The sequence below is a fragment of the Leucopleurus acutus genome, assembly GCF_964270905.1.
Source record: "Leucopleurus acutus genome assembly, chromosome: 9".
Classification (NCBI taxonomy): Eukaryota; Metazoa; Chordata; class Mammalia; order Artiodactyla; family Delphinidae; genus Leucopleurus; species Leucopleurus acutus.
The window spans coordinates 34,574,887-34,589,385 of record NC_139144.1 but is presented as its reverse complement, the minus strand read 5'-3'; the positions used below and the strand labels follow the sequence as shown (position 1 = coordinate 34,589,385).

Genomic DNA, 14,499 nt, shown 5'->3' with positions numbered 1-14,499 from the left:
ATTTTTTTAGATGACAGGACCTTTCTCTTGATTAACCTGAGACTAAGAAATAAACTATTTTAAAATGAGGATTATTTTTTTTTAAAGATAGCAACATACAGGGCTTCCCTGGTGGTGCAGTGGTTGAGAGTCCACCCGCCTGCCCATGCAGGGGACACGGGTTCGTGCCCCGGTCCGGGAAGATCCCACATGCCGCGGAGCGGCTGGGCCCGTGAGCCATGGCCACTGAGCCTGCGCGTCCGGAGCCTGTGCTCCGCAACGGGAGAGGCCACAACAGTGAGAGGCCCGCGTACCGCAAAAAAAAAAAAAGATAGCAACAAACAAAACCCTGAAGTTTGAGTAAAAGGAGGTGAATATACAGGGCAGTACAGTAAACTCTATTGCGGGAAACTGCTGCCCCCTTTCCAGTGCCCCCTAATTACACAAACCTTTTGAAGAGCACTTTAACAAGTCTGCATTACAGACGTCACTTTTGCTTTCCTTTAATGCATTTAAAGGTCATGCTAGATGACAACTGTTACTTGAGTGATGTATGCAAACATCTCCCTTCCTACTTGGTGTTAACAGCTAGGTAACAGAGTTTTCATACCAAAGCCAACAGGAATAACTACATTGTGAAGAGGTGAAGCACAACAGTCCCTTCATAAATGGCTTATACAACGAACAGAGGAATTTTAGAACTTAGATATTGTCTAGTCCAGCACTCAATTTGGCCAAGGTCATAGTGTTGGAAGAACTAAGAATCAAGGTCCACGTTCTCAGTTCAAAGACAGTTTCACTATTCCAGGCCGATCAGCCATCAATTAAGACGTGAATTTTTCTCCTCTACCCTTTATTCTCATTCCCACTCTAGCACCTTACCTCAGTTTACTCAGTCTTTTAGCTTGGAGATTTTTTCTAGCAAGATTACCTCAACCAAATACATAGCCAACACTTTGCTGTCCACCCTCCTTTTTAGAGGCTTTCTTGAATTGAACTTTCATGGTATAAACCATTCAGTATTTCCACCTCTCACTGTCCTCTCATCTCCCTACTGCCCTCTTATCATGGGTGCTGCCCAAGACTCCATCTTCCACTACGCTCTTCAATCGACAACCTGGACTGGTTCCCATAACTCTAGCCCTGAGCTTTCTGAGTTCCAGATTCGCGTCTCCAGGTGTTTCCCGAATATTTTTACATCCTTATGTCCTCAAACTCAGTGTGTGCAAAATTACGTCATCTCTCCTTCCATGCATTTTACTCAGTTTCCTAAGAGTATCCTCACTTTTCCATTCGGTTATCCGACTCCTCCTCTACATGTACCTGTCCTACTGATTTTTGTTTTGTTTTGTTTTGTTTTTGCGGTACAGGGGCCTCTCACTGTTGTGGCCTCTCCGGTTGCGGAGCACAGGCTCCGGACACACAGGCTCAGCGGCCATGGCTCACGGGCGCAGCTGCTCCGCGGCATGTGGGATCTTCCCGGACCGGGGCACGAACCCGTGTCCCCTGCATTGGCAGGCGGACTCTCAACCACTGCGCCACCAGGGAAGCCCTGTCCTACTGACTTTTAAAAACGTCTTTATGCTCCTTTTTGAACTCAGTTTTCTTTTGGTTCCCCCAAAAACCTCCAGAAACTATAATAGGTTTTCATCAGCCTCTCAACCAGTCTCCCCATTTCCAACTCATCTTCTTGTTTCTTAAATGTCTGCTTCATCATGTTAATCTGTTGTTCAAAAAGTCTTTCACTTTTCTCTATTAGGTGCTTCCTCTGTAACCAGATGGGTCTACTATTTTCCCACTGTATTTTCCCATTCCTCTTCCTGCACACAATAAATCCTACAGCTAGAGTACACATCCTTTGTCACCTGTTCACATCCTGATTGCCTTCAATGATGGTTTAAGCCCCGTCTCTTCACTGAAGCTCTCTGCTACGGTTCTGGGACTTACTATCTATACACCATGATTTCTGATGCTCAACTGCCAACTGTTTTATAGGTTAACTTTGTAATGTGCCTATCTTCCTGGTATAGCTGTAGGAACCACATCTTACCCGTCTGCTGCTTCTGAAACTTACCTACTAACTGCATTACGTTATCAAAAAATGAGGTGTAGTAGTTAAGAGAACGTGATTAGGAAGCAGAAAATTCTAAGTTTAGATCCTGGCTTTGTTCCTTTCTAGATGGGTGACTTTGGGCAAGTTACTTAACCTCTAGAAGCTTTCATGTCTGTAAAACAGAGATAACGCCACTTATTTCACAGGGCTGTTGTGAAGTGTAATATGTGTGTGTGTGTGTATGTACACACACACACACACACACATAATGTTTAACATAGTATTTGGTCTGTAGTGAGTGGTTTTTTTTAAACAGATGGCTGTTAACAATTTTGCACCTAAAAGGCACTCCTCTTTGGTCAATATTTTAAACTGCAAAGGTCATGTTAAATATTTTTTCATAACACACTGTCAAGATTTCATTTCATGTGAAGTTTTATACCACGGAGCACTGTATTTAGCCAAAAGTTCCTTTTCTAAGCTACATTCCAGAAGAGTAGGAAAAACAACTTTTAACTTTCAAGCTGTGTCCAGATGCCAAGACTCCATGTAAGAACTGTGTAAGATCAGTTTCATTCCACATATATAACCCAAGCCAGCATGACTTTCAGGCTAGCACCGCTTAAAGAATGCAGTTAAAGAAGAACTCAAGAATCTTTGGTAAGGCTGGAAAAGTTTCCAGAAAGCCCAGCCAATGGATAAAGATTTTGTGAGATAGGATTGCTAGAGCCTGTCAAAAACCGGAGCTCCATGATTAGAGACCATGGCCAGCTTTTTCTAGGAAGAAGGGGATAAGCTTTCCTTCAACCAACAAGTCAATTACTGACTCTAATTAATGGCTTTAAAAGACATAATAAAAATGTTGCAATCTACTACATTTAAAAACTCAGGACTTGATCTTTTGTTGGTTGGAGTGATCTTTTTTTTCCTAATGAAACATACAGTCTTTTCTCCTTTGTGCAGCAGGTCACAACTTTCCCTAGGTTAAGTCATACTGTATTAAAAAAAAAAAAAAATCCTCCACTAAGGTTCCAGGAACTTTCCACCAAGAGCATCTATGATCTTGCAGGTGAGGCTGCATCAGAGAACAAGTTAATGCCACTGACTCCTTTTGCCTTGACGTGGGCCTCCCCCAGTGATGAGCAGCCATAGGGCAAGTGTCTCTCTACACCACTACCCAGACTGCCGCCCTTCAAAGACCCCTCATTATTTCTGCACCCCTGGGCAGGGAAATCACATGGCCTTACCGCAGACGTTAGACGACAAAGAATTTCATCGCTGCTCTCTTCTGAGTCTTCAATTTTCTGATGAGATCTTTGAAAAACAAAGAATAAATTACTCTTCAGCTTTGGCTGTTCAAATGTATTCACCAAGTGATGGGGAATACATGGTAAATAACAGCATTATTGCTTAATACATTAGCGAAAGTGCCCATGTGAGTAACACGGTGACAATAATGCCATCGGATCACAGCTCTGTTGCAGCCCAACTGTTCCTTCGAAATCAATTAGCAAGAACGTCTTTCCCATACATCAATTAAATCCTGAGGGCTGCGTACTGCTCTCCAAATGATACCACAATAATCCTGACACACCAGAGTTATAAACACGGGCATGCACAGAGCACAAGTGGATGGCGAATATAACGTAAAGTACTGACATTCCCGCTCAGTCTAAATGAAATCCAGATTCCAAAAATATGAAACATGAATTTTCCACTACATCTGAGTTTCAGCCCAAACAGATTTATTATGAAATGGTATATTATAAGCCTAATACTGTGATAGGAATTACGTTCAATACAATAGCAGAAGCACTTTGGTCTTTTTTATGAGACCACAGTCCAGTTGAGAAGAAAATTATGCATGTGTTAAATAACTAAGGAGACATACAACATAATACACAGTAAAAGATCAGTGTGTTTAGAAAAATCATCTTTCTAATGTAATTCATGAAAAATTTTCACCGCACGAATGTACATGCTAACATAAAAAATTATCTACTTCAGACAAATCTTATAAAATTACATTTTTTTTCCTGACTTGGTCAAAGGAAAAAAACATTGACTAATGCCAAGTGAATATATGTAATTGTCTCCCAGATCTATTTCCACAGGCGATTCCTTTCAACACCTGTGGACTGGGGGGGATCGGTGGTAATTGCCTTGCAGAGTGGCGGTACGGCACTGGCAGTCCAGTGATTGATTTCAGTCTCGGGAACTGCAGTGGGCCAGCTGGAGCGCGAGCCTCGCGGGGCAGGAGGGCTTCTCCTGGCTCCTAAGACAGCTAGGAAGATGCTCTTTAAGAAAAGAAAAGCCAGTCGAATCAATTCTGGCACTGGCTTCCTGTTTCTGTAAATGTTATTAAACCCTTTCAAAAGAAAAAAAAATCCCACCCTTCAAGTCAGAGCAATGAATTACAAACTACCGTCTTTACAAGAATTGCAGGTTCTGGATATGAAACAGTGGGCATGTTGTCAAATAATCTCATTCCTAGCTCAGCAAAGCATCTGAAACATGACCTTGATAATGAACATTTCAAACAATGAGCCTTATTATTAAAATGATCTATTCACAAGGTTTCCACACACACGAAGTTACACTGAGAAGAGATTTGCAACCCTTTATAACATAAGCCACCAAACTAGGTTTATAAGATTATGCTGAGGTGACAAACAGATCTGAGAGGAAATTAGGAGCCAAGAGCATTAGACACAAGAGCACCAAACAAGGGCTTCAACGTCCCGTCTGTGTCTGTGTTGAAGTGCAAGCTGGTCGTGCCCACTCTTGCCTCTCAGCCCCCAGCAGCACCTGAAGGATGAGGTAACGTGCATGACGTATTTTGCATTAGCACAGATTCTGTCATGAATGTGTTTTCAACAAACTGCTGAAAGGAACTCAAAACTCCAAGGGAAGCTCTTGTGTATGTCACTGATCGTGGCTATTTGATGAGTAATGGCCAAGCTGTTGCTAGCTCAGTGACAAATAATTTGTCTCTGTTCAAGCAAAACTATCCTTCATCACGCTTCCAACACAAAACATGCCTTGGCAGAAACGTTTCTAAAGGAAATACATGTAAGACAGACAGAGTGATGCTCTCCCGAGAGCTGTCCCACAGCCCGTGTCCCATTTTTATCCCCTCAATCACCGTAATTTATACCCAGAGCTCCCAAGTCCTTCTCTAGCCCCTGAATCTTCCCCGAGCTCACCCTGTGTTTCCATCTAACTTCAATGTGGCTCTAGGTGGCCATTCCAGAACATCTTCACCCACATGGGAATCTCACAGGCTCCTCAAACTCGACGTAACTTCCACTGACATCCTCTTGCCTCCTGCCCTCACCGGTTCTGCCAGCGCCTGTCACCACTCAGCTTTATGTCACCCTGCAGCCCTTCCCCGCCTCCAGCACTCACTCCCACCACTTTCCAGTCACCAGATCCTCCTCTGCTCTGCTCTCCTACTTTCCTCCCCACGAGCCGTGCTGACAGGCCCTCACCTCCACAACTTATTTTAACCACCTTCTAACCAACTTGTCTCTGCCTCTCCTCCTGTACCCCATCTCCTAGAGATGCCGGGATTCTCCTTCTAAAACCCTGATCTGGTCCTGCTTTTCTCCAGACTCACACCTTCAGGGATTCTCCCACTTCCTGCTCAAGAATTCAGAAAGACTCTTCTTTTCCGCTAGGGAGTCCCAGGTCGGCCCTGCACCAGCAGGTACCTGCATGGCACCTGGCGTAGAGAAGGGACGTGGGAGCAGGACTGAGGGGGACAGGCAAGCAGTGGGAGAGCTTGAAAGGGGGGAAGGAAGAGAGAAGGGTGATGCTCCCCGACTCCCCTTCCTGCCTCACCACTGTGGCCCCTCCCCGGCTTAATGCCCAAAGGCCCAGAAGTACCAGACTCTCTTTCCCCAGTAAATGTATTTTTACAAAATGAGATAAATTCTGATTATTTTATGATATAAATACATGTCAGTGCAACTCAGTGACGACAAAGTCCTCACCTGTCAGATCAAAACAGGTAACGAAACAGGTGGGGCAAGGGAGAATAAGGGAAAGAATCAGCTGTAATACGCAGTACACCATTTTACATAAGTGCCTCGAGCGTCCGTGGATTTTGGTATCCATGGGGGTCCTGGAACCAATCCCCCACGGATACCAAGGGAGGACTGTACTTGCATATCTGTCCCACTGTTACCAAAGGGGGCTGTGCTGCTCAGTGAAGAAGAGACGAAGGGAGACTCTGGTTGGAGAAGGGGACAGAGAAACCCTGGCTGGACTCAGCCGCCAATGGCAGTGACAAGTTGACATAAGAAAGAGAAGAAAAAAGGAAGTGGCCACAGGAAGGAAGACCCATCCTTGAGGGTTTGTGCCAGCAGAAAGCTCTGGCACAACGGGGGTCCCCTTTGTGAATTCTCACGGCTGCTTCTCAAGGTCTCTGCTTGCCAACAGCCCAAGCCTGACCCCGTAACCCTCCAAGGCAAGCGCCGGATCCTCGTACTGTGAATCCTAGTGTGTCGAATCCTAATGCCTAGTCTTTGTAAATGCACGAGGTCTGCAATATCTAAGGGTGCCGTTGTGAGGACACAGGAACGGCAAAAGCCTCTGGTCCTCTGCCCTTGTCCCTCTAACCATCAAACAGGACACATGATCATTCTACTCAACCCCCACCAAAACCAAAACCAACCCCTGCCCTCCCTACAGGCTTCCCCCGCTTAACTACAGGCAACTCCATCCTTCCAGTTGGAAGTAATCCTTGAGCCCAACAGCCCGCCCCCCGCCTTACAGTCTACGCTGTGTCCATCCCCAAATCCTATCAGCTCTGCCTTCAAGGGGTATCTCCCTTTTGACCATTTCTCACCACCTCTACTCCAACTGCTGTTGCTCCAGCCACAGGATCTCTCACCTCGACCCAGGAGCCAGAGTGGTCTTGTTCACATGTAAGTTAGATCATGTCCCCCCTCTGCTCAAAATCCTCAACTGACTCTCTGTCTTTCTCAGTATAAAGCCAAAGTCTCTACAGGGGCTGACCTCTCTCACTTCTCTCCTCCATTCCAGTCACTCTTGCTTTGCCTTAATGCTTCTGTCTTGGGCCTTGCCCTGCCGGTCCCCTTATCCTAGAACACTTCCCTCACATTGCACACTGCTTCTTCCCTCACATCCTTCAAGTCTCTGTCAACCTCCTGAAGAGGCCTCTCCTGACCCGTATCTCTATCGCTCATTTCCTACTTTATTTATCTGCATAAAGTTTTCCACCATTAACTAACATAAATCTGTTTGTTTATGAAATTGCCTGTCCTCTCCCCTCCTAGACTATAGGCTCCACGGGAGTAGAGATTTCTGTCCGTTTTGTTCCTGCTTCCATCCCCAACACTTAGAACACAACACAGTCCATAGGAAGCATTCAATAAATCTTCATTGAATAAATTAACTGAGGACCTTAAACTTCAGGGAATGCTCTGCTGTCAGCCACCATCCCCGGACGACCACAGCACAAGACATTAGCTTGTTCTCTGCAGTCAGTTCAACTGAAGGACCCTGCTTATACTCGAGCTATTTCCCTCAGCTCTTCCATCACCCTCCCAGCTCCCTGCAGCAGTCCCTCCTCTCAGTGACCTCCCTGTCTCTAAAATCCAACATGAATGACTTTCTTATATCAAACTCTAAAGAGCTGTTAACTTTGAAAATATCTTAAATAAAATAACAGCAACCAATGGTCACTCTCACTTCCTCATCTTCCCCTAAGAAATAATTAGTACAGTCTTAGTGACAGTTTCCAACCTGGCCAACTGTTTGACAATCATTTACACAATTCATACTGCATCAGAAAAGCAGCAGGAAATTCCCCACCGCAAAAGGTCTCCCAACACAAACTCTCAGCTCTGAGAGGGCTAAACAGTCACGTAGGGTTGATTTTCAAAAAAAAAAGCCTTAGGAAGTAGCACACAAGAGCCATTATCTGGGCGGTAGAATTCATTTTATACCAGTCAGGTCCAGTATAATTTCTAGAAACTTGGGTTTAGCTGGTATTCCTGCAGGGGTTCCCAAAATTCTCTTAGCAAAAATTCCTTCATGAGAATTATGTAATGAGTTTGAGATCATTCCAATGACGTTTTTCAAAATAAAGCTTACCACAAATCTTCTATATGAGAGATAGAACCCACACTCCTTAATCAGGTTTTGACCAAAATATTTGTGACTCAAGATTCCAAAGCAACTAGTATCATCCTGTAATTGGAAAATCCTACTTCCTTTTCAACAGTGGAAGAGGTTTCCTGGGATTTCAGGATGGAAAACTGGAAGCATTTCTTATAGAAATATTATCTAAATAATATCATTTTGCATTTGTATATTGATGTAACTTTAAAAATGCACAAGTTCTATCTATCTCCATCTACGTCTCAATATTGAATGGCATATTCACTGAGTTGCCAAGAGCTACCACTCCACACACAACATGGTTCCTGAAGGAAAATGTGTTAAATGTGTCCAACAGCCATAAAATAGACAAACATTTGGAGTCTAGTGGTTCAAGAGGTGTAGACCATGCATAACTGGCATGTGCTAAGCCAGGTGAGGTGTCACACATGACCTTCCAGGCACACGTGAGCCAGCATGATCCCAGGCCCAGGCATGTTGCACATGACAGAGGACACGAACAATCAGTTTTCATGTAAGTTGCTATTACTGCCATCCCTGGGGCTGTCATTTGTTTCTGAGTGTTTCCTACATACACCCTTACATCAACCTTCGCCTTAAACAGAGAATATTCTAGACTGAGACTTCATGAAGGTGGGGCGCATGCGTTGTCTCCAAATCAGGAAGAGGATGTCCCTGGGGAATGTGGGGCAGGCCTGTCCACCACCTCCCACCCTGAGCCAGGCTGACGCTGCCCTGCCCCGCCCTGCTGGGTCTGGAGGGACCTGAGGAAAACACAATTTTTAGTGTGAACCTCACACTACCCCTGCTAAAGGCTGCTGAACTTCTAGGGCATGGAATAAACCAGAACCAAGACAAACTCTACAGGAATCTTTCAAACATGATCCCACGACAAACAGGAGATGCACAGCACACACATATACAAAAAAGAAAAGCACATAATACTTAGTGGGCTTAGCAAAATCCATCTTTAAGCTACTCTGCCAACACAAGTGAGAGCCGCTTAGCCTGATCTGTGATTCAGGGGCATCTTGGGAGAAGTAATATCCAAGGTGAGGTTCTGATGGAAAAGGAGTGGCCCTGGAACTCAGCAGGATGAGCAGCACAGGGCAGTGGGGAACGGCAAGAGATAAAGCCGAGGACAGAACAGTCAGGGCCTGTCTATTGCTGCTACAGAGTTTTGGTTTTATGCTGAAGGCCATGAACTTTGGCTGTAAAGTGAACACGATGGAAGGAGAAGTACCTAGAAGAAGATATGAAATCAAAGGTAGGTTTGCTTTCGTCCTCTTAAGATCGAGAGAACCATTTGTTTGAGAAAGGAGAACAGCGAACAGAGTGAGGACCTGAGAAAGCAGGCATGGGAAGTGTCCAAGGAGAGGTAGGACCAGAGCCCAGGCAGAAGGATGAGTCTGGAGCAGAAGGAGGGACTCTTCCTCCACCATGCTGGGAAGAAATGATGATAAGTCAGCTGACAATGCCAGAATCCACGATTTCTTGGACAACCCAGAGTCCATTCCACACTTGCTGAATGTCAGGCAAGGAAAAGTATTAGGGACTTTCTCTGTCAGAATTACTTCCTGGGCCCGATTTTAAAAAATTTTTCCCTAAGAAATCATTGCCACAAAAGACAATGTTCCTCAAGGGACCCAGAGTCAATCTCTACTGAAACCAACACCTACTGACCCCAAGGGGATAAGAAGGTGTCATATCTGACACTCAAGTACTGTCCCACCTACATCTTCCCATAATATCTATAACCGGACAGATCTACTTTGCTTAACAAAGCAAATTCCTATTACGAAAAGAAAAAGTGGGATGGTCGAAGAAGGAGAGTCGGATTTTTTTGAGATCACTGACATCATGAATACAAACACCTGTTCAACCTTCTCAAGAGAAGATAATTTTTCATAGCATCAGGCTATCAGTTATGCTTATAGAGGAAATTTACCGAACAGTAGTAAATTGTGAATGTGACAGGTTTTATTAAGGTCCAGGGTATACAGTGACACATTCATCTAAAATTGAATAAAGTTAGTTATTACTAGTATCTCTTTCACATTTTATATTGAAGATTTGAGAACTAATGCTTCATATTTAATTAAACAGCTACATTCCGAACGCTGGCACAAGCATGCCCAAAAGTTCGATTGTTGTTAAAATTCCTGTACTGTTCCTAAATTGATGTGCTCTCAAAAAGATGAGCTGTCTCTTCCCACACCTGGAATAAGTCTGGTCTGTAAACAATGGAAATTTTGGAGGACTTAGCGTTTCCTTCGGAGAGGGGGTGATGAGTAATAACAAAGACTGAGACAAGCTGGGTTCACAGCATTTTTTATACAAAACAATTTAAAGTGATAAATGAACATTTTCTTCACCTGATTCTAATACAAAACTTATGCCAAGTTCCATCATGAAAAGTTTTTTGAGAAATACTCAAAACATGTTTGTGTACTCATCCAGTCTCTCCTCCTTTCCAAGGTTCATAAAATGAGAACCTAATTAGGAAAAGTGAGGAATACAAAGGTTTGGGACACAGGAATGACAAACGTGAAGTTGATCTCTCCAGTTAGAGGCTGTTAATCTAGCACCATTGCAGAAATTAAGGATGCCAATGGATTTCTCATGTTGCTTGTACATGTCAGGTAGAAAAGGACACGTTAGGCAGGATAAGGAGAATACAGGGAGCAGAGGTGACAGGGTAGTTGGTGGTGGTACTATTATTGTATATAAGGTCCTAAGAGAAGGCAGGAACCTGAATTTTGGGAGTCATCACTGTGGAGCTGATATTAAATACGTGACTGGGTGAGGGTACATCCAGAGTGAGAAGAGAAAAAGATGTCTGAAGACTGAGCTCCAGGACACTCCCTGTTTAGAGGTTAATGTTTCCAAACGTAGGTTTTATTATTATGCATGTGTGGTGAGGCCAACAGATCAGGAGATGACTGCCACTGAAAAGACAGGTCAATATGGGGAGAATTAACGTCTCAGCAATACTGAATCTTCCAATCCATGAACATGGATAGACCCTCTACTTACTTCAATTTGACTTTTTAAATCAGGCTTATGAAGTGTCTGACATACAACTTTTACACATGTTCTTGGATTTATACCTAAGTATTTCATAATGCTTTTTGTGCCAGTACAGAGAAATACATTTTTTTATACTGACCTTATAGCCTGTGATCTTGCTAAACCCACTTATCAGGCCTAGTAGGTTTTTTGTAGATTCCATGGGATTTTCTATGTATATAATTATGTCATCTGCAAAGAGAGATGGCTTTATTTTTTTTCAAACTTCTAATCTGCATACACTTTCTTTCTTTTTCTTGCCTTACTTGCACCGGCTAGTATTGAAAAGAAGTGATAAGAGGCAATGTATTAGCCTTGTTCCCAATCTTAGTGGGAACACATTCAGTCTTTTGCTATTAAGTATGATGTAAGCTGTAAGTTTTATGTAAGGTTTTATCAGATTGAAGAAATTCCCTTATAGTCCTACTTTTCTGAGAATCTATATCATGAATGGATGTTGAGTTTTTTTCAAATGATTTTTCTGCATCTATGGAGTTTCTCGTATAGTTTTTTCTTTTTTTGTACTGAATCTGGTGAATTACGTTGTCTGATTTTTAGATGTTGAATCCTCCTTGTATTTCTGGGATAAATATCATTTTATGATGTATTATCATTTTTATATATGGCCAGATCCAATTCAGTAATATTTGATAAGACTTTTGTGTTTACATTCATTTTCTTTTTCTGAACTTTGTCATAATACAGCTGGCCTCATAAAAGGCCTTACCTAACTTACACATGGTCACATCTGTTACAGGGCTAAGCACAGCACTTTACACAAACCTGATCGTCAGTAAATGCTGTTATGTAAGTTACTCAGTAGAGACTAGACCCTTTTCCTTACCTGAAAATTAAGAGGAGCAAATTCAATCATCTAGGAAATCCCTTCCAGATATAAATGCTTATGAAGCTAAAGTTACAGAATTTCAGAAGTGTCACCCAAGTGGCAATAGGTACCATGCTCAATAAAATCTTTATGTTCTGAAACAATTCATCTGGCTTCTTTATGTAGTATTTTGAGACTCTGATTTAATTAACTTTCACGTTTCCTATCACTTAACGGAGTTTTCTGTAAGGCTAACTTTATAGAACAGCAGATTTCAACCTTAGTATGCACTAGCCTCACATTTAGAACTTTACAAAAAGTACTGATACCCATGTCTCATCTCTCTACTCCAATCCTGATTCAGTAGGTCTCAGGTTATACCTGTTTATTTTTTAAAGTATCATGGTTGAGAACCAGTGCCATGAAGATCACTTCCAAGTTCACCTTCTGCCTTCAATTCATGTTGCTGCCTGCCACCAAGTACAGAGGCCTGCCCTTTAGGCAAGTTACACAAGCTATCTTGCCTCAGTTTCCGCATCACAACTCCAAACTACTGCTGTGAGCATGAAATGAGTCATATGTAAAATGCTCAGACCAGTGCTTTGCATGTGGTAAGTACATGTGAGTGTTAACTATTACTGCTATTTTTTGTATTATTGTCACTGCCAGGGCAGCTTAGGCCAAGTGACCAAGCCATTTGTTCCCCATTTTTAAGCGGGGGACCCCTTTAACGTAGGAGTAGATCACAGACCCATAAACTCTGTACGTGTTGAGCAAATTATATGACAAAAACATTACCGTGAATTCAAATAAATTGTATTTTACTTATTTCGGCAGCATCTATATACAGTTAAGTCATTCTTTCTATTCAATACAAAGACAATGCTTAGCTTCCCTATAGATGTGCAGAGCCCTGCAATCGATCTGAGCCTCGCCCCCCCCCCCCCCCGCTGCTTGTGACCCACTGCTCCAGCCACATCAAGCTGCCTTGTACCCTCTCAACACGCCGCCCGTCTTCCTAACTTCCTGCCCTACACACTGTACCATCTACCTCAAGTGCCCTTCTGCTTCTCTACCTAGAGCATGGAGTCATGAACGTTAACAAATTCATCTCAATCCTCTGGGCTGAGCTTTTCCTAGAGTTGGTGAGTGAGGAATGGAAGGTGAGCCACACCATCCAATTAAGTACTCTGCTCATTAACAGTAACAACGAACAGGTGTGGGGGTTTTGTTTGTGTGGTGTGTGTGTGTGGTGTGTGTGTGTGGTGTGTGTGTGTGTAACACATAGGTTAGAGTTAGGGAAGGTCAGGGTGGGATGCAATGAGAGGGAGAGCTGTTTCAGCAGAGGTCAGGCGACTGAATGGGGTGTCTGTGGAAGCCGCAGCCAGACCTCAGGAGCATCAGAACGTCAGCTGATGCTGACATTCCAGGAGGACGTATCAGCTAGGACCACCGGGCACTGATCAAGCCGAGAGACACAGACCCAACCGACAGTAGGCTCCACAGTAACAGCGCACCCCAGCCACACTTCAGGGGTCACTAGGCAAGATCAGTGCGGATGGGAAAGGGCCAACCTGACAGGCAAGCCTGGTCTGCTAGGGTCAAGGGCCCACACCACTCACCATATCCCCAGGGGCTGTCTTGCTGAGGAACAAGGAGAGGGCGCAGAGAGACTGAACCTTTTTACCAAAATATGCTCAACAGCTAACAAGGAAACCTTTTAAATTTCCTTATTAGAGTCATTTTACTGGATTAGGCTAAAATTATGGGGCTTCTCTTTTCCTTCTTTCTGGCTGTCCAGCAGGACAGAGGCTCATGTGGACAACACAACGCTTAGAGAAAAATGAAGAAGTTACCTTTTCCTTTCCCTGCCTGATTGCAGCATAAGTTAAATTTTAGCAATCTTCTATGACTCTTAACAGCAGCATAAGTGTTAACTGCCCTGTAATTGGCAGAATATAGTTTTATGTATCAAGGTTCACAGACTCAGTTATTCAGAGCACCACCACTCCCACCCCTGGGCAAGCTGGGAGGGCTGTAATACAGGGACTTGAATTAAAACAGCCAAGCTCCCGCACAGCCTAAATTCTCCAAGTCAGTGTTAGACAGAAGCATGTCTTACTCGTCCTGGAGGAATTATTAGGCTGCCTTTCCCTACAATGTTACTTCAGCGTTCCTAACTGCCCCACCCCAATAAAAAAGAGTTACGAAAAAGGACATTCTGGATGATTTGATTTGCCTTTCAGTTCGAATAAGATAGCACAATTGTTCTTTCTTCCCCCAGAGACAGTACCCTTGACAACAAATGCACTCACTTTTTTCAAAGTATCTATTCAGTTTGGATAGAAAAGTCATTTTGTATAGCATAGGAATTTTGTTTCTTCACATTAGCCTAGAAACCTGCATTAGCTCCATTTTCCTT

General features: G+C 43.4%; 1 protein-coding gene across 3 annotated transcripts in view; it reads right to left on the bottom strand.

Moving 5' to 3' along the window:
* Positions 1-14,499, bottom strand: part of RAPGEF5 (Rap guanine nucleotide exchange factor 5) — a gene marked incomplete at its 5' end in the record, with an annotated part of 214,139 nt that overhangs the window by 148,685 nt on the left and 50,955 nt on the right. For all 3 annotated transcript variants that reach the window (XM_082846352.1, XM_082846354.1, XM_082846353.1), the window contains one exon: positions 3,280-3,346. In XM_082846352.1, the coding sequence (XP_082702478.1) occupies positions 3,280-3,346 (67 nt within the window). The remainder of the gene's footprint in view (positions 1-3,279; positions 3,347-14,499) is intronic.